The 21,268-nt window shown below is 49.9% G+C and overlaps 1 protein-coding gene across 2 annotated transcripts in view; it reads right to left on the reverse strand.

Annotated features, from left to right (window-relative positions):
- The window catches only part of UBE3C (ubiquitin protein ligase E3C), a 109,053-nt gene that overhangs the window by 33,588 nt on the left and 54,197 nt on the right, over positions 1 to 21,268 (reverse strand). For both annotated transcript variants that reach the window (XM_032840288.1, XM_032840289.1), the window contains 5 exons: positions 19,406 to 19,510; positions 17,356 to 17,443; positions 16,212 to 16,309; positions 15,096 to 15,228; positions 9,283 to 9,530 (listed from right to left, as the gene is read on the reverse strand). In XM_032840288.1, the coding sequence (XP_032696179.1) occupies positions 9,283 to 9,530; positions 15,096 to 15,228; positions 16,212 to 16,309; positions 17,356 to 17,443; positions 19,406 to 19,510 (672 nt within the window). The remainder of the gene's footprint in view (positions 1 to 9,282; positions 9,531 to 15,095; positions 15,229 to 16,211; positions 16,310 to 17,355; positions 17,444 to 19,405; positions 19,511 to 21,268) is intronic.

Here is a 21,268-nt window from a genome sequence, read left to right on the forward strand (position 1 = left end):
CAATCTAACTTAATTTGCTTTTATTTCCCATTCAGTTTTGAAGAAATAAAATAAACGCAGACAGAATGCCATGGCCTTGACGGACAGGAGGAAGAGTGCAGAGAGGGGAGCCCTTCGTTATTGAAGGGGCAGACTGGAAACCGTGGGTATCGGCAGCCGTGAGAGCCGGCCCGGTCCTCAGAAAGGGCAGGAGTCCAACAAAGGGACCACTTTTAAGTTATGATGGTCTTTGATTTTTCTGCTTCCAAAAAAAGTTGAAGGTCAAGGAGAGCAAACTCATAATGAACCATCCACTGTGGGGAACTGGGAGATCCAGGGAAAGCTTGCTTGTGAAATTTGCTGACATCAAAGTAAAAAAAGTCTTAACATTGATTGGAAGGCTTGGGCTAAGCACAGAATGATCAACTATTTGCTGAATATTATGTTTAAAAAATCTAGGGGAAAAGATATATTAACTTTAGAGACAAGAGCACTTAGTCCGATGACAATCAGAGGAAGAAGCTCAATTACACTGACCCTTAATGAGTCTGAGAGTTCAAAACAAGATATTATAGAAGAGAAGCTTTGCCATTTAAGACCAATGGAACTTAAATCACCAGGACTCACTTCAATCTACACTTTTAAAGGCTCAGCAAATTCAATGAGCATTTTACAAAAGGACTCCAATGATATTCAAGAATAAATTTTCCCAGGTCTCAAAAATGCCAGGATAAACTGTTAACTGTTACACTCTCTGCTACTTTACGTGTGCACTGTATGCTACCGAAACACGAAATTATAAACCACATGGAAGTTTCAGGGTCTTCTAATTAAAAATTGGAAATACATGACCAAGATATTATCAAATAATCTGATTTATAGGCATCCTGCTCCAATTAAATCAATATTCTGAAGCAAGGGGGGGGAAGCCATTTTCAAATAGAATTCAAATATGATAAAAGAGCTCCTTCAATAAATTCCTGAACTTAATTGGCTTAAATGGACCTAGGTGCTTCTATCTGTAAAAAAAAAGTTCAAGATGACATTACCACATCCTTGAGCTGTTTATTTATTCCCTGTCTGAAGCCTGATTTACAGGCGATAAAACGCAATCACGACCCACACCAGAAGCAGGAATCATCTGCTAATGGAACTTCTAATTGAGAAGTGACCAGTGACATGAGGTAATTCTTTCCATGTAGGATTGCTCTTCCAGACCTCTTTGCACTTTATCACAGTAAACAATCACTAACATATGCATTAAAGAAAATTTAAATACATTATGACCCAATAAATATCATAATCAATCAATACACAATTTTCTTCCCCTAGGATTTAACATGCAGACACCACACTATTAGGGCTCGACCGTTACGCTCATTTAGATAGGGACAATTTTTAACATGCTGGTACAAAGTTTAACCATTTGTAATCAGATAATAATCAGATGTTTTAGGAACTAGTATTCCCTTAGGAATTTCCAGAAAACTATCTAAGTAAAATCTTAAATACGTAAAACTAAATTGTCTACCATCCTCATAGAACTAGAGTTTCGTTACTGGCTCTAACCTTCACTCTTTTATTTTTTTAAAAAAGATTTTATTTATTTATTTGACTGACAGAGATCCTAAGTAGGCAGAGAGGCAGGCAGAGAGAGAGGAGAAAGCAGGCTCCCTGATGAGCAGAGAACCCGATGTGGGGCTCGATCCCAGGACACTGAGATGACGACCCAAGCCAAAGTCAGAGCCTTAACCCACTGAGCCACCCAGGTACTCCTAACCTTCTCTACTTTAAAGAGCTTCACTGAGATATGATTTACACTAACTTCATTTCTGGGAAGAAGGTGTAGATCTCTAATTCTCCCTGGAACCTGGTACACACCGCGGAGGAGAGGAGTAAGCGTGCTCTGCTGTTGGCTCTGGACCTCCAGGGCCCAGCAAGGACACCGCTTCCTCACAGCGTCTGCACCTGGGAACAGCGTGTCCATAAACAGGAAGAAATGAGTTTATCCTCACCGGACTTACAGAACTAATGGGCAGAAAACTTCAGCAAACCAGGACCATCTAATTATCTCATCTCTATGTTAATCAAGATTGGACAATTTGTACATTCAGGAAAAAAAAAATGATAGCAAATTTTAGTAAGATTTAACTCATGCAAATAAAATCACTTCCCCTATGGTTCGTAACCACACTGTGAGAACCACTAAATTCAGGGGGCACTTCGGGGGCACCCAGCCAGCTCTGTCAGTGCAGCACACCACTATTCATCTCGGGGTCATGAGTTCCAGTCCCATGTGGGGGTGGGTGGGTAGAGATTAATTAAATAAATAATAAATACTTAAACGATTTAGGGAGTATCTCAGTTTAGTCTAGCAAAATAAAGGCTTACCATTATTATTTTAAAATTTAATTTCATTACTATTAATTTAGGAGATTCTCAGGCTCACCTTAATAGAAAGAACTAGTACATCATTTCAAAGATTTTCATGAAATGGGTTATAAAACATTATCGTCCGGGGGGAGCTGAAGCTGGGTCCCGGGGACCACTGCCAGGGAGAGACGGTAACTCATGGAGAACGGACACCAAAGCCAGCACACGGCTTCAGGGGGGAGACGCAGGTTATATCTTCAAATGAATTAAAGTAGAAAATAGTCTGTTTGACAGTTATGTTAAAGAATTTAACAGCAGGTCAATGTCTGAAATTTGTCTCTGATGATAAGGAGAGACTAAAGAAACATATGTACATAATGGTGAGGTTAAGTTAGAGCCCATTTCTAAACTTGACAACACCGAGAACCTGTATTATTAAAGTCGCAACATTTGGAATCAGAACAAATGAACAGCAACTGGGAGGCTAACTGCTGACCTCAGAGATAAAAAGGGTATGATTTTTCTACTGAGGACCTCCTGGGTCCCTTCCACCATCCCAAGCTCCATTACCGTCTGTCATTAATCAACACATGCACAGCACTGACGACACAGGTACAGTAATCACCACAGTGCCACGCCAGCACATGGCTGGACAGATCACTGAAACAGAACCGAAAGTTCAGAAAAACCCCTTACATTCATTGTCAACGGACTCCTGACAAGGGAACTGGGTTGGTCTTCCCCAACCAATGGTGCTGGGACGACTGGACAGCCACACGCGCAGGACCAAGTGGGACCCCTACCTCACACCATCTACAAAAATTAACGAAAAATGATATGTAACTGGAAAGAGAGGAGCTTATCTGGCCCCTGAAAACTGAAAAATAAAATCCTAAATCATACCATAAAAAAATTAAGTCAAAATGGATTAAAGACCTAAATATAAGAAATAAAAGTACCAGGCTCAGAATGACACACACAGGTGTAATTTTCGGACCCTGGGTTAAATCGTGTGACCGGGGTTTCTTAGATAAGCCTGCAGAAGCTCAGGCAACAGAAGAAAAATAAATGCATTAAGACGTCCTTAAAATTAAACACTCTGGAGCTCAAAGGCCGCTGTCAAGAAAGCAAGAGACACCCCACAGAACAGGAGAAAATACTTGCAAATCATCATGAGGATGAGAAGGGACTTGAAATGAGGACATATAAAGGACTTAACAGAAGACAAACAGCTGAAGACATGGACGACAGACTCGAGGGGACCTTTCTCCACAGAAAGATGCCCAACACTGCGAGTCCTCCAGGAGCTCAAAAGCACAATGAGATATGATTTCATACCCACAAGGATGGTTCTGATAAAAACACAAAAATAGGGGCGCCTGGGTGGCTCAGTGGGTTGAGGCCTCTGCCTTCAGCTCAGGTCATGGTCCCAGTGTCCTGGGATCGAGCCCCGCATCGGGCTCTCTGCTCAGCGGGGAACCTGCCTCCTCCTCTCTCTCTCTGCCTGCCTCTCTACCTGCTTGTGATCTCTATCTGTCAAATAAATAAATAAAATCTTAAAAAAAAAACACAAAAATAAACAAATCAAGTAAGTAAAATAAAGAAATCAAGCAGACAATGTTAAGTGTCGCCATGGTGTGAAGGCACCGGAGCCCACACACACTGCTGGCGCCCAAAGTGGGCTGCGGACACGGCAGAACCACCGATTCAGCACTCCCAGCCCTTGACACAGATTTCTCTTGGCTGAGAGAAACGCACACATCTGTGCACACAAACACTCTACAGATGGTCCTGGCTCGTGATGGTTCCTCTCGGGACTTTTCGACCTTACTATGGTGTGAAAGCGATACTCTGAGTTCAGGACGTGGAACTCTTGCTGGGCTAGCCTTACGCGGTCTGACCCTGCCCGGTGATGCCGGCCAGCGGCCGCAGCCCCCAGCAGCCGTGCGATCACAAGGGTCAGCGGTCGGCAGGGCGGCAACTGGGTGCGCACCCACCGCCCTCCCGTCCGTCACCTTCAGGACAGCGTTCCGTGCAGTCCAGGAGCCACTCGACACTGTACTGTCAGGCGTCGTGTTTCCTGACTGCGCACCTGCGGGCTCGTGGGAGCGCTCGGGGCGCACTTCAGGTGGGCCGCGCTGTGCGGTGACGTTGGCTAGGGGAGGTGTGGGCCATGCATTCTCAACATCTACGATGGGTTTTTATCGGGATGTCACCCCATCCTAAGTCAGGGACGACCGGTACACAAATGCTCACAGCAGCATTATTCCCAACAGCCGAAGGCGGGAACGGGAACACCCGAATGTCCCGTCGGAGGGACGCGTAAACCTCACGTCTTCCACCCACACAGCGGAGCACCAGCCAGCTCTAAGGAAGAAGTCCTGACACAGGCTACGGCATCGGGAACCTTGGAAACATTCTGTGAAGTTAAAGAAACCAGTCACCAGAGGCCGTGTGTTGCAGGAGCCGCTTCTATGAGACTTCCAGAGCAGACAGATGCAGAGACAGCACATGAGTGGGAGCCCGGGGCTGGTGGGGGCAGCCTGGAGCGGGGCTGCCTGTGCACGAGAGCCTGTTCACAACAAGGCCACTGTTCTCCACGTACACAGCGGCGACGGCAGCACACCCCCCTGGACCTGTCAGAAACCATGGAACGGCACACTCTAAAAGGCTCAAGTTCTCCATCGACATCTAATGATGTACCGTCTGCCGACAAACAGAACATTTAAAAAAAGGGCTGAATTTTATGGAATGTGAATTATTTCAAAAAAGCTGTGATGTACCTATCAGTATGTTCATTTATTTTTTTGAAAAGTCACAAGAGCATAATCTGCTTTGCAGGCACTGGTTTTTAAGTCACTTCTCACATGGGCCAACTCCAGGGTGCACAGCGGCAGGTCCGTTTCCCAGGGTCAGGGAATGGAACGCAGCTGCACATCTGCGAGGAACTTACTCTACAGCTGAAAATGAGGACAGTTCTGATTAATTCTCATAGGAAATGACGTAGCAATGTTGATTTCTGATTTACTGAAGGACAAGAGACTCCTTAACTGCAATCCCTAGCACTGAGTCGGTGCACGGCACGTCCTCTGCGCACGGCACGTCCTCCCTTTACCCCTTGGCAGGACGTCACTGCAGGGGGTGCCACTGTGTCCCTCCCAGTCCCCGTCCTCCCGACCTCCTAGCAGGCAGTCACTGTTCACCTCCTGTCCTTGATACACTCTCTTCCCTTCCAACACACCATCTTCTCTGACCTTCCTCCCCACACGGCCACTCCCCGCGGTCCCGCTGGGTGCCAAAGTGCCAGGGGCCGCGTCCTCAGCCGGGCTCCTGGGCCAGCAAGAGCTCACCTTCTGACCTTCCCTCCTCGCGCGGTCCACACGCGTGCCACCCCCCGGCCCGTCTTCCCTGCTCGAACCGCTGAAGCCAACCCCTCCCTCCTGGCTCCAGAGCTGCTCAAGCCCCAGGCGGCCGCTCCAGTCCAAACTGAGGAGAACTGCGTGGTGAACGGGTTTCCCCGAGCCAGCGCCGGCAGGTCCCCACCACGCCCCATGGACAGCTCTCCTGGAGCGCGGCCCCACGCAGTGTCCGGCCGGCCGCTAGGCCGCTCCTCTCACCTGCTCCTCCTCCCGACAGCTCACCCGCACCGAGCGCCCCAGCGTTGAAAACCAACCCACCCACACGTTCCTGGACCGTGTTCTCCCTGTAGGGTGCTCTCGCTCCTTCCCTCCAACATGAGGCCTTCCGAAAAGGCCACCGACACCTTTTACTATTGTTCTACCTTCCCACTTCCTCACCACACAGCAAGCTCATTTCATCAAACCAGGCGGCCACGAACATCGCCAAGGACAAGCCCTGCCCACGAGCTGATGAGCGGACAGCGGATGCGGCTGTCACAGGAGGGACCGAGACTTGGCACCACCAGGAGCGAAGCGTTCGCACGGGCTACGCCTGACGATCCTCAGAAACATGACACCAGGCGAAGGAAGCCAGTCCCTACGGGCCACGTACGTGCGGTGCCATTTCAGGTAACGTCCAGATCGGGACACAGTGGAGACTAAGGGTAGTCATCGTTGGCCTGGTCTGGGGAGGGGAAAGGACGACGGTCGGCAGACACAGGAGAGGAATGCTCGAGTCTGATGGCGGTGATGGCTGCACCACTCTGAACACACGGAGACTCCTGAATCGCACACCTGAAAATCATTCATTCATTCATTCATTCGCCATCCACTCAAGTGATCGCTACGCCCACAGTGGGCTCGAACTCACAGCCCCCAGATCAAGGGCTACACGCTCCACGGGCCGAGCCAGCCAGGCGCCCCTGAACCCCGCGCTCCCAGCAGGCCGACTGCAGGCGTGTGCATCGTATCTCAGTACAGCGATTCTAAGAAAAAGCACCAGGGACCTAAAGCCCTGTGGACCGATCCCGGGGTCACTTTTCAGCCCTCCCTGACCTCGAAGCGTCACGTTGCTGTGAGCAAGGCCAGCACTACAGAGGACCCAGGCACAGTCCCAGACCCTTAACTCTGAGTCTCACCCTCTAAAACCCATGTGCCCCATGCTGTCCCCTCACAAATGGAGTACGTCTCAGCCGTTTGCTCAAAACAATGATTTTCCATGACCCCCGATGGAGACCAAACTTTTCACCATGCCTCTTTGTCATTTGTCTGTTGGTGTGGCCCTACAGCAGGGTCAGCAAACTGTCCTGGAAACAGCCCAAAAGCACATGCTTTCTCTGGGCTTTGTTCAGCTGCCATCGCAGGGAGAGCAAGCGGGCGCTGTCAATGATGCCTACTGGGATTCTAATCATCTTTTTTTAACTACAAAGACAAGGTGGGTGGAGTTGGCCAGAGGCTGTAGCTGGCTGCCCTCCGTCCCAGCACGTCACCTCCAGTCATACCTTTCACCTGTGGAAGCCCCACTGATGCCAATTCTAGTGTCATAATCCAATCTGTCCCTCAAAACGCGGACACTGCGGACAGTAAATACTGAGTACCCGGCACTATCCCACTCTTCAAGAGGGGAACCAAAATGCATTCCAAGACTCTCCAAAGATGCTAACAAACTTCTCCCAAATACCATGGAAAACATTTATGTATCTATAACAACACACCACTGACTCTTGGGTAACGTACATTTTATGTAATAATGACCTTATTATATGTTTGACCCTTTACAGACCAGATAGGTTCCATCTTTATTCTATGCTGTGAGACAGACCCCCGCAATGCAAACAAACAAGGAAGACGTCTTCTGAACTCCAGCTGGCGGCTGGCCGAAGCCTGGTAAGGAGCCAGCACGGCTGGTGGGGAGGACAGAAAGGGGCTGCGTCTTTCCAGTGAGGTGGGCCAGCAGCGGGCCCCTGGGCCCAGAGCACTGCACTCTCCCCAGCCTTCGCCTCGGCTCTCGGGATATTACAGTGGGCCTCTGGGTCAGACAGTGGGTTTGGGGTAAACCTGTGTCACTGCCACCAGAGTGGCTGCTCGTGAGCAAGAGTCTGAACCCTGGGGGTCCCTGCACGCTGCCCAAACATCACATTTTCTCTATCACCAGAGTTACGGTGAGCGCCGTGAATCATTCGTTCAAAGAGAAATCGAGAATCGACTTTCCATTTCCCAGGGAAATAGCCTAGATGATTTCCCACCTCATTTAGAGCAGTTCAGACCTAAGTCTCAATTACTGATTTTACCAGGATGTTTGTCCACTACATGCTGCTGGGGTTGGCAACTGTCCACCTGCATTTGTGGTAAGTACAAAGACTGCAACAAAATGAAACAAAGTAACCCGGAAATACAACCATGCATATAAACACTACCCCATTTAAAAATGTCAGGAATCAATGAAAAAGAAAATAAAAAAACTAAATTCTCTTTTTGGATTGCATTTGACGCACAGGGAAGCAGTCAGCCAGTCCTGATTTAAATGGAGTGTCAGGGCCTGCTGTTCCCACCAGGCACACCCGCGGGCAATGCTACGGAGGGGATGTTTGTGTCCCACAACGTTCACACGCTAGTTCACACACTACTGTCTTAACCCCAGGGCGGCGTTAGGAGTGGGACCTCTGGGAGGTGATTAGGTCAGGAGGGTGGAGCCCACGGGAACGTGACTGGTGTCCTCATCAAAGCGACCCCCGAGAGAAGGCTGTCCTGGAGATGAACCAGGACAAGGGCCCCCAGCAAACGGGACGCAGGGCATCCTGACCGTGGCCTTCTAGCCTCCAGAATGGAGAAGCAGACGTCTGTGTCCCCTAAGCGGCCCGGTCTGTGGTGGTGGTATGTCCCCCCGAAAGGCCTACAACAAGCTGGGGCTGCTCTGGTTCATCACTGTCTCACCCAGAAACAGCTCGCTTCCATGAGGCTACACCGCTCACAAACCGTTTCCCTCATTTACAGGAGAGGTGAACCGTGTGTGGGGGTCAGCAGGGTGTAGCACTCTGGTTATCAGGGCACTTCTGTCATGTCATCCTTAATGGCCATCTTCCCAGAGTCTGCAAACAGCATACACAACGCTCAGCCCACGCGCGGCCCCGGTGCGCTTCTACCTCGTGTGCAGCACTCCGCAAGCTCACAGAGCCTTAAGAGAACCCCTTGAACGCTATCCACAAGAGCGATGGGGACACTCACAGTACTTCCAGGGGACACACTGATGGCAAGAGACAGCTATCCAGAGACTTCGACAGACAGGATTTTACGTTCTATGTTCCCCAGGGCTTCTATGCCATACAAGCAACGTATGCGTGCGACTCCTGTGCATGCGACGTGTAACGAAGAAATGTGAGTTATTATGTAAAAGAACACTGCTCAGGGTTCACCAGAATAACGTCAGCAATCCTGAGCAAAAACCTTCAACGAAGCAGACAGCAACCACACAGAAAGGAAAAGCTTCCGCATCCTGGGGTCCGAGGTCCGTCTGCACACAAAGCTCCCTTACCTTTCCTAGCATCCGGCCCAGGAAGTAGTAGTGTCTCGCAAAGGAGTCTCCCACGAGCATCCGAGCGGCCGGGCTGGGGTACAGGAGCCCTTCGTTAGTGGTCTTGAAGAAGCCCTGGTTGGGGTTAAAGCCTGACTTGAGCAGTTCATTCAGAAACTCTCTGAAAATACCGCCACCGTCAATGCCGGCTTCGTCCAGGCCATGGGCGTTGAGTAAGTGCACACGGATCCGCTTTTTCAAATCAGGCTCTGTAAAAACGAGCGGATAACGGGGGTGGGGGGAGAAAGGATTTTAAAAGAAGGCCATAAAATAAGCTAGTATTATGGAGAGTATGGGGAAAAGGAGCAAGAATATTAAAGATATATTAGTGTAGGACTCCAAAAACAAAACAAAACAAAACAACCAAAGATTAAAAACAGATGATGGGCCGCCTGGGGGCTCAGTGGGTTAAGCCTCTGCCTTCGGCTCAGGTCATGATCTTAGGATCCTGGGATCGAGCCCCGCATCGGGCTCTCTGCTCAACAGGGAGCCTGCTTCCCCCCCTCTCTCTGCCTCTCTGCCTACTTGTGATCTCTGTCTGTCAAATAAATAAATAAAATCTTAAAACACACACACACAGATGATGGGCTAGCTGGAACTGTATGTCCCCCAAAGCCGACAATGGGAGAGAGAGAGAAGACGTTCACGTATTACGCATGGAGATGAGGAGAAACAGAGTGCCCAGGACGGAATTAAGTTATCCCTCACAGTCTAAAGGCTATGACACGTTCTAAAATAGTCTACAGTATGAGGAGAGGGTGGAGGGGATTAAGCACATAAGAGTACAAGGGACAGAGACACAGATGCAGGGATCCAAAGCGGCACGTGCACCCCAGTGTTCATAGCAGCAACGTCCACTATAGCCAAACTGCGGAAAGAGCCGAGATGCCCATTGACAGATGAGCACAGAAAGACGACGTGTATATATACACAATGGATACTCTGCAGCCATCAACCTCCCCCCGAAAGCTTGTCATTTGCGATGACGTGGATGGAACTAGAGGGTATGATGCTAAGCGAAGTAAGTCAATCAGAGAGAAACAATTATATATCTCTGATAAGAGGAATTTGAGAAACAAGACAGAGGATCATAGGAAGGGAGGGAAAAATCAAACAAGATGAAACCAGAGAGGGAGACAAACCAGAGGAGACTCTTAGTCTCAGGAAACAAACTAAGTGTTGCTGGAGTGGAGGGGGTGGGAGGGTGGGGGGCTGGGTGATGGACACCGGGGAGCCTGTGTATTGTGGGAAGTGCTGGCTGTTGTGTAAGGCTGATGAACCACAGACCTGTACCCCTGAAACAAATAATACATTCTATTTTAATAAAAGAAAAATAAAAATACTAGGGGAACAGAAATTATTACCAAGAAAGGCAAAAGACAAACGAATAAAGGATAACAGTACAGTCTCTGAAAGAGGTGGGCGAAACAGGAGTCAGAGCCCAGAGTCTACATTTTCACGTACCAGTGTCATTGGGCTGAGAAGCGTGGAAGCCTTTCAGTTACAGTGTGTCACAAAGAAAAACAAAACAAATTTGTGAAGTTGCTTAATCGTGGCTGGTGTACAAGAGAATGTCCGGCAGGTCCTCCAGAGGACAGGACTGCTGGACTTGCCTACAATGTGCCACAAGAGCCTGAGGACGCAGACCCCAGACACAAGCCGACGGAAGGGAGGGCGTTCTGCCGGACTCCAAACCAGGTGGTCTGCACTGGACCGGCTCAGTCAAGCTGCAGGTTTCAGAAAGTAACCTGCGCGTCCTCATCCCTGTCCCTCGCCTCCCGTCCCGTGGGCGCTCTGCATCTCAGTAGGCGGGGAGGGGCAGAGGCGGGGGCCGCGGGCACGAGGGGCAGGGGTGCAGAGCGGCTGGGCCTGGGTCTGCCCGAACACGGCGGTGGGCGAGTGTTGGTACTCCTGGAGTCCCGGAACCCAGCTGTGACTGTTCTAGAACGTGGCTCAGACAGGGCCACGACGATCTGCCGTACGGACGGAGATCTCCCACCATGCCTGGCAGCACAGACTTCGTGCTCCAAGGAGCCGGCAGAAGCCGTGCCAGGCGAGTTCGGTGCTCACGCCCGCACCTCCCTTGGGAGTACGCGAGGCAGGCTGACCGAAGCCATCTTGACGGCTTGCTTTTGTCCTTTGTTAGGAGTAACGACCACCCACTGTTCACCCCGAGCTAGAACTGACGCGAGAATTTTACACACATTACTTCAAGTCCTTCAGCAACCTGTGGGTTAAGAGTTATCCCCATTCCGGATGGGCTAAAAGGGTGCGGGCATTAAGGAGGGCTTCCGCTGGGACGAGCACTGGGTGTCGCACGGAAGTGATGAATCCCTGAAGTAGACGCCAGCACTGCCCTGTTCGCTAACAAACGAGAATTTAAACAGTAACTTGAGGAAAAAAAAATTATCCTCATTCTGCAGTGAGAAAACCAAGTACAAGGAAGGTCGAGTTACGTATGTAAAGACACAGCTAACGCTGTAAAGGGCTATAATTTAAAGACAGGTTTACTGCCTACAAAGCACAGGCTTTTATGCTATACCGTATTCTCTTCTATGGCTACAGGAAGAACATGCTTTTTACCGGCCAGACTCCTGAGCACGTTATCCGCACGAATTCTGAGTAGGAGGATGACAACATACGTCCAATGTCATGGCCCAGGTAAGATGCCAAAAGAAAGCTAAGGGGATGATTGGAGGCGCAACACAAAAACGCAGTCGGGGACGTCTCAGCTGTACACGTTCTTCTTAACACCCGGTTTTATGGGGGAGCCAGAAGCCTCTGCTGTCATATGTGATATTTCTCACACTGCCGGCAGACAGCAGCAGATTTTGTAAAAACTTTAAGTGTACAAATGTTGTAAGTGGGACACTCAGCTACGGCCCAGGCTCTCCCACACTCATCCCACCTGTGGCACCAGTATGGGGGGTGGGAGTGTGTCGTCTTTGCAGACACAGCGGCCAATCACAGAAGTCCCCCCTCTGATTTGGCTGGAACTGAGGTTCTGTGTTCCCTGGAGCTCATTTCTGAGAACAGTCACATGTAACAGCACGGACATTTTCAGAAGCAAACCTCGCCTGAGATATCTTGCCACTACTTGTTTCCAAACACAACTTAATTATCTACTTATACATGAAAGTTTCAAAGGGAGGAAAAAAACCCCTAAGTAAAATGTTATTTGCTTTGACCCTATCATAGTTTCTTCTTCAGGAAAACGATGTAACAAAGTGGAACCAGCTCCCACTCAAAAGCGCAGACAGGCGAGGCTGTCGGGAAGCGACTACAGAACAGCTCAGGGCCAGCTCTGGCAGAGTCTCATCTAAGCTCATGGGCGATGATACCAAGAGCTACAGCAGTCCCGAGGGCCGCCGCGACCATTCTCCGTGGCTGAGCACCGGGGGCGATGGGAGCGCGCGGCAGCCTGGGGCTGGGACCTGCGCACCGGCACCTGCTGGGCTCCCGACTAAGAAGAGAAATGGCTCCGTGTCTCTGAGCTCCCACAGCCGGCTCCATCGTGCTCGGGGCCGACACCCACACTGCAGAAAACAGGCCTGAGGGGCAGCCGGCTGGCTCAGTCCAAGCCCCACACTGGGTGTGGAGACTACAAAAATAAAATCTTAAGAGAGAGAGTGGAAGAAAACCGTGCCGAGAAGACACGCACACGAGATGGTCAGAGCCCATAAAGGCTGGACGTGCCGTGAGGGCAAGACGGTAGGCGGGGCCGTCGTAGTGACTGTTTCTGTGCAAACGATCAGGCAGCACAGCACCTCACCCCAATTTCCCAGAAGTAATTCTGAGACAACGTTTAACTTTACTATTCTCCCTAGCAAAATGCCAATTTTAACACATAATTTAAATAAGTCACATTCCTAAGGCCTGACTTAGAGAACACCGGCTGAGACGTAAAGCATCATAACGTAGGATTAGGAGATTTCTCCAAACGCCTTACACTCGGTGCAGCTATCAGCGCGCACCTGGGCAGTTACAGGGTGACCAAATTCTGAATCACTTTACGCTTCAGGATTCATTGGGAAATTTGGGGCTTATTATATATCATCAGACAGTAATGTCTTTAAACATCATCTACGTCAAACGGGGTTCAAGTTAATTTAAAGTCGCTGAAACACACACCTGCTCCTGTTGGCCGGGGGGCCCACCCCAGCTCCAGTGCGTGGGGGCGGCCTGCTCTGAGCATGCGCAGGATCGGCGTGCAGCAAAAGTGCAGCCAGCACTGCCCCTCGCCTGCAGGGCTGCCTCCCCTCTCGGAAGCCCCACGGCTTTCTGAACCCCTCCGGCATCAACCGCGCCTCAGTTCCACCCTCAACACTCCTGGGCCGATGGCACGTTTACCGTCTTGTCTGTCGACGGAGCCCCCGCGAGGTTCCATTGCAAAGCCAGCACCTACTGAGCAGCAGCTGGCTGAGAGGAGCAAGGGACGAGGATGCGGTCCCGCAGCGTGCAGAGCCTGTCCAGCGGGAGACACAACGCAAGAGCGACAACAGCCGATTTGTAGGGACTGGATCCCCACAGACGGAGGCCCCGTCTGTTTTCAAAAGTATGCTGGGCTTGAAGTCAGAGCGCCAGATTTCCCCCTCGTTCACGTAGAAAACTCAGAAACGTACTGTGCTGGGCAAGAGTGCGCTGGTGCCGTGGGGGCCGCGCAGCCCGGGGTCAGGACTGGGCCAGTGGGGTGCAGCTTCGGGGCTGCCGCACAGGTTACACGACAAACCCACAGTACATGAGCACCAAATCCTCGCACACTGACCCTGGAACAGACGGGGCCAGCGACTGCTGCTCGCCCCATTATTCCCTCAGCGTAACACAATTCGCTCTTGAAGGAAAAAAGGACATGAGATTCTGCTCCCCTAGAACAGGCAACTGTTCCTTCACTTCTGACACCATCCCATTGTCTCCTACAGCTGCGCCCAGACCCCGCCACGCGTCCACCACTCCTTCCCTGCACCGACGGAGCCCCGACTTCACCCAGTATCACGGACACCATATTCTGAAGCTAAAAGCATCCATATATAAATGATAATGCTACAAGTTTCACACTGGGTGTCCAATATTCATGTGAGGTCAAACGTGTCGCTGAGCTCTAAACGCAACCTGCATCACCCTCTCCGCACGACGGCCTCCTGCCACCCACGCACGCGCCCGTCGCAGAGGGGTCTGCACTGCGGTGAGGTTTCTTCCGCTCCGTTAAGTGTGGCTCAGAGATTACAACACAGAAGCAGGCTTCCCTGTGGAGTACGGAATGTCGACGGCTGCCCATCAACAGTTTTAGATGTAAATTGTCAACTGAATTTTAGACACAGACATTCATGGGTGAAGTTTCTTGCTTTAAAAAAAAAATCAGTATTTGAAAGGCTCCTGTCGTGATAATTGTCAGTGTTATTTGATAATATACACCTACCGAATCTGAAATAGCACATTTCACTGTGAAAAAGTCATTACAGAACAATATGACGAACACTAATGTTTTAACGATTACCTTTCTCTTTTCTTCTTTCTAAAAAAGATTTTACTCATTTATTTGACAAAGAGAGAGAGAGAGAGCAAGAGAGAGAGAACAAGCCAGAGGAGCCGCAGACTCTCCACTGAGCAGGGAGCCCCATGTGGGGCTCGATCCCAGGACCCTGGGGTCATGACCTGAGCCCAAGGCAGACGCTTAATGACCGAGCCACCCAGGTGCCCCTAATGATTACCTTTTTCTAAAATGATCCCTCGCCTCCCCCTGCCACACACAGATACATAGACAGAATTATATATACCATTTTCTGGGGAAAGTTTGTCATAAGCATCTTCATAAATATAATTTCTTCTTATTGTGACATTAATTCCATCCAGAAATGGACCATCTCCTTGAACTTCTTGTTTATCTGCATAAATCAACCTTTGAAAGATCTGAGAAACAGGGGAAGCTGTCAGGTTATGTAAGCAACAGACTTTTTGTTACAAACACAAGCAACAAGAGGAAAATCTGTTAAATAAATCTTAACTTTTCTATCTCCATAAATTCTGAAGCAAATTTTAAAAGCCAAGATATCAAATATGGACTTTATGCCTTCTCGGTAAATGTGCAATATTTACGTATTTGTAACATTGCTCTTTTCCTCCCTTTTATATAATTTAAGACTCCCCTGCTGTAGTATATGTTCACTATTCTCTTCTGCAAACCCTTCAGAAAAACGCAGCGGGGAGCGGAGAGACCAGCTCCGTGAAGCTGTGGACTCCTATGGGTCCGGCCGCGTCCCCAGCCGCCAGCAGAGGGAGCGCAGGAGCCACGCGGTGCAAGCGTCTTGGTGAAGCCGCAGTAGCAGCCGGCAAAGACAGTCCTCCTGCTCATCCTACAAAGGAGCGGCGGGACTAAAATAACCCTCCCGAAGCCGATACTTACGAGCACCCTAGTAGTTTTTAGAAATCTGCAAAGTTGATGAATACAACAAACAAAACATGTTAAATCTCAGAACAGGTGCACGTAAGCAATGCTTTGCACGCTGGTCAGAAATTGCCAGACTCCTGCTCCCCTCTCTCCTGTGAGGCTGTGCTGGTGAAAAACGACCCAGCACACAGAACACAGCATATCTTATAAAAAAATGTGCATTTTGAAAAACAATGCAAAATTTACTAGACAAAAGGACCTTCTCCCCCCATTATAAGAAGACAACGGTGTGACAGGCCTTTAAACTAGTTACAGCTAAGGGAAAGGAATCTGTCAAGTCTATACAGAGGCATCTGGGCAGACCACGCTCTTATACGTCACCATCAGCGACTGCAATCTCGTGAGAAAAACAGCGATGACATGACCAGCGAGCCACTAAGCCACGCCGAGCTTTCCTCGCTGGTGTTGGTTAGCACTGAAACGAAGGAGGAACCGCGGTGCGCACCTTGACCCGCTCCTCGAACGGAACCACGAAGGGCAGCTCAGTCAGGATGGCCAGCTGTCGCTCCTCCGACACAGACAGAGGCAGGGACTCCAAACCCACTGCAACACACGGGGACACCTCTGTCAGGCTCTGCACACACGCGACCTCACGTCGCCGCGCTCTGCCGACACGGAGTTGTACGGACAGAAGGCCCGCGGTGACCCCGCGTCCGGCGCGTGCCAAGAGCACTTGCTCACTTCATGTCTCTGTGTCCCACTCAGGTAACTCTCGCAGTATTTCACACTTTCTCATACTTCTATTTGTTATGGGATCTGTGATCAATGATGACCAGTCACTGACTACTCAGATGACAGCCGCCATCTCCTGGCTGAAAGCGTTCTGAAGGAAGGTATGTATGGTGTTTTTTTAGACGCAATGCTATTACGTACTTGAACATTCTTTTTTAAAGTCGGCTCCACACCCAGCACAGAGCCCCAGGCAGGGCCTGAACCCACGACCTGAGATCAAGACCCAAGCTGAGATCAAGACTCAGAGGCTTAACGGACTGAGCCACCGAGGCGCCCCTGCATACTTAACTTTTACATGCTCTAGAAAACCAAAAACTTCGTCTGACTCGTTCACTTTATTGCAGTGGCCTGGAGTCAACCCGGCCTGTCTCAGACGGATGCCTGGACTTTTCCTTTCCAGACTCACAAGGCTATACACCACACGGTTCCATTTAAAGCCATGCTGGAAAAGGCAAAGCTATCAGGACAAAAGCAAGTCAGTGGTTGCCAGACGCTCTGGTTGGGCAAAGGGGTCACCTCCAAAGGCGCATGAGATAATTTCTGGAGCAATCAGTCTTTTCCAGATGGTTGATCACAGAGACATTTATCCAAAATCATAGAACACCAGGGGCGTCTCCGAATCTTGATTTCGGTTCAGGTCATGACACAGGATTGTGGGAGGGACCCCTGTGTCGGGCTCCGGGCTCATCGTGGAGCCTGCTTAAGATTCTCTCTCTCCCCCTCTGCCCCTCCCCCCACTAAAAACAGTTCAAAAGAAATCTCAGAACAGTACACCAAAAAGAGGATTTCCCGGTATGTGAACGAGAGCCCATGACCCTGGGCTGAAGGAGAAACCTGCCAGGCCACAGAGAACTCACCATCCAGGCTCGACTGCAGGGGGCCAATTCTCCCCATCCGCCGGAACCTCCACACGTGTCGGGAAGCCGGGACATAGAGCTGGGTGACCTGTGGGGCCAGCAACCTGGCTTAGTACATGTCCGCGCCCCGGCACGAGCCCTCACCAGCCACATGGGAACCACAGGATGTTGTGCGTGCCTGTCACACCAGCCAGGTCCTGAGCTTCGACCTCAGGTCCTTTCCATCACTCCCTCCTTGGTCAGCTGCCCGTTTACACTCACACCATAAGTGTTTTCCCTAACACACCCCAAGGGAGTCTCTCCTCGCTCTCATTGATGCATAGCGTTTGTGCAATATCCGCATCTAGTAACCTGTCCTGATGATCACCTTACAAGTGAAAACACACTACACTTAAAGAATTAACAATTTCTTATTACCAAATATTCAGTGTGTCATAATTCTAAACACTCGGTTTGTTTGCACCGGTACCCCAGTAAGGCCCGGTTCGTAGACATTCTGGTAAGCTCTGGGGCTCTGTCTGCCCCTTCAGCCCTGCCTGTGGCCCCAGTCAGCTGTCCGGCAGTGTTCCCCACCAGGGGGGTTTGGCCAGCTGTGTCCCCTCGGTGTTAACATGGGCTTCTAGGCCCTGCACTTCCCTACAAACGTGCCATTCCATCTAGAGGTTTCATCCCATCCAGGTCTGACTTTCGGCCAGAACACTGCACGGGCAGCGTGTGCCCGCAAGAGGCCTGTGTCTGGCTGCTGCAGGTCAGCGATGAGACCGAGAACTTGTGCCAGGACAGCAATCAATGACACCAGGAGACACAGTCTGGTTCCTCGGGAATGTTTTCCACAGCTGAGCCCTTCTGGGGTCAAGCAGCAGCACAGTGGTGGACATTTGGGCCCAGGACCCCCATCCATGGGCCTCCAGCCTGGTCTGGGCAGGTCCCCGGGGGGCTGCACCCCAAGGGCACTGCCCTGCTGTGTACTCACCACAGCCTGCAGACCATGGGCCCCTGGTTCACGCACTGTTAACTACTTCTACCCCAAGAAGGCTCCCCCATCACCACCACTCATTTGGCCTGAGGTACACGAAGGCCATAAAGGCCAGGCAGGCTCCGGGCATGACTACTTCTTTCTGCCAAACCAGTCTCAAGCAGTGACGCGATTCCTCTGCGTCCCATAACACGGCCAATCAAGTTCTTCCTTTCTGCGGATTCAGGAACTGGGGGAATTCAAGCCTGTTTGTGGTTCAGCTGGCCGCACCCAGGGTGGAGGGCTGCAGCCTCCCATGGCTCCCACACTGCCCAGTGACAGGAGGCCCCGGCTGTCTCCTTTGGGTGCTGAGTGCTGTTCAGAGCCTCCCCATCCCGGGGTCTTGCTACGGGACATCCACTGCCACAGGATCGGGCAAGGTTTCTCGGCCTGACCACCAGGCACAGCTAGAAGCTACATCGCTAAAGACTTGTGCACACCCAGTATGAAACTGGTGTAAAACCACTGCTTTCTTTCCTTAAACGTTTTCACGGTCTTGTTTCTTCTAGACCCTCTACTCTCTGCCCTCATCCCCAAGACCCTGAAATGAATACGCCCTTTTCTGACAAGTAAGAATGAAAATTCACATAGTTCGTGACCTTTGTTAAATTTCTTAAAAATATTTATACTATTGAATCTACTTTAGGTCTAGATCTAAGTAATATTCAAATTTGTTTCTGTTCCTTTAGAAAGTCAAGGACATGCCCCTTCTCCTTTAAGGGCTATTAAATGCACGTTGACAATTACAACACCAATAAAAGCAAAACCTCTTGCGATCCCAACAAAGAACCACTGGGCTCCAATATAATTTGTGGTTAAAGGAGAAAATTAGGTTTAACAATGAACTCAGGACACATCTTTAAGTCAATGACACTGCTATATATTCTATGACCTAAGAGTTAATAATAAAAAAGCTTACTGTTACTATTTAGTTACATAGTAAGTAATAAATGAAACAATTTAAAAGAATTTATCCTTGTCCCCAGAAAGACAAAAGCTTTTTCAGAAAAATACTGGAAGGATCTTTCAGGAAACCTTATCTGCTTTGATGTCTTCTTGCTCCGACAGCCAGTGATGTGGAGGGCAGAAATTTCTCCTCGCGTCTCTGGACTTCAGCATTTTCACCAGATTGGTGATCACCTGCAGAGGAAACAGACGGCAAAGTCACATGAAGAAGCTCAGGCCGACCCCGCAGGGCAGTCAGGACAGGCCGCAGAGACGCACCCCGTCCTGTGACCGCAGGAACGAACTTTAGGTACCAAGCAGGGAGTGATGTGCTAACGAAGGGAGGAAAATTATCGGGAATATGTTAAAGGCAGACTACAAAGGAGGTCGTAATGGAGTTTTCAAACACAAATTTGGACATGTATTAGCTCATTTGAGCTATAAATAGGCAAGAAATCCCCAAGTCCCCAGCAATTTCGTGGAAGTCTGCCCTACGGCAAGATCATTTCGTATTTTCCTGAAAAGACACTATCAAGAACACTGAGGGGAAGAAGTGTCCTAGAAGGATCTCTGACATCTGTCAAAACACGAAAAACAATTCCAGGACTTCCCTCATGTAAGTGTCTGGGGTTGGGCCGTACTTGCACACAGACCTGGTCTACCCTGTCATGGAGCGTCCCTGCACCCACACGGCTCAGGCGCTCGTTATGCCCCTGCAGTGAGCACCGGTCCCTCCCCGGGTCCGCAGGAGGCCCCCAAAGGAGACAGTCCCAGCTACCTTCCTGGAAAGCCATGAGGCATTTGAGCATTGACATGGCATCAAAAACAAATCGTCAATTTAGAAATGGTGACGAACTGACGGCACCACCTATTTAAAAAAGACCCGATGATGGGGTCTCCAACTCTGGATTCCAGCTCAGGTCACAGTCTCAGGGTCCTGGGATCGAGCCCGCGGTGGGCTCTGCACTCAGGGTGGGGTCTGCTGGAAATTCCCTCTCTCCTCTTGCCTCCCCCCCATGCAGGCATCTGCTCAAAATAATTAAAATCTTTAAAAAACAACTTAAATAATAAAAAAACCCTGATATTTCATATTAAATACAAATGTATGTTGTAATGAACTGAGATAAACCGATGTAAAACTGTAAATCCAAAGCCTTAAACCTTTACAAACGGGATTTGATCACACAACTACTAAGTAGCTGAAGTAAGACCATGAGAATATTTTCTGAAAAAGCCAGGCCTCTATGCGCACCGCCTCTAGCCAAGTAAAATATAACCCGGGTGCGGAATTAGGATAAAATATAACTTGGGTAAGGACTAAAACAAGGATAACACGGTAAATTTCCAAATATACCCCCAAGACAAACAAGATTGCATAATTTCAATTGTTAATGGAGATTTCCCATTAAAATTCCACAATTCGGCATCCCTATACGATAGAAATACAGATGCTTCTTTTACAACACGTGAACCCTGGTATTCAGGGACACCAAAAATTCCGTGTCCAACACAATGGGTGAGAAAGGGCCCTTGGCTGACACCTCAGACCACTAGAATGTGGACCCCCAACTTGGACGAGAGGCCCGGGGACAGAGGAAACAGTAACGCCCAATGCAGACGGAACAACGTCAGTACGAACGTCTCAAGGTCTGGGTACCGCTTCTGGACGGAGGGCTGTTTCTCACCAAGTTAGCGGTGACATCTACCCTGTGGCACCTGGAAGCCTGTCCCGATACTACAGTAATATCTTTTCTGAATCGGCAGAAACGAGCTCAGGTTAGTGAACCGCAGGTGGTCACCCGCGACTCCGGACTGCTGTGCTCACCAGGGGCTTCCCGGCTTACGACGACTGCCTCCAACTGCAGCTGCGGCAGAGTAACAGCCGAGCATGGGGCTCTGTCTGGTCAACGCCACGGTCATGACAGAGTGTGCTCACTGACCTACTGCACTTCA

Source organism: Lontra canadensis, unplaced genomic scaffold (assembly GCF_010015895.1).
Source record: "Lontra canadensis isolate GAN:19392208 unplaced genomic scaffold, GSC_riverotter_1.0 scaffold111, whole genome shotgun sequence".
NCBI classification, from domain to species: Eukaryota; Metazoa; Chordata; class Mammalia; order Carnivora; family Mustelidae; genus Lontra; species Lontra canadensis.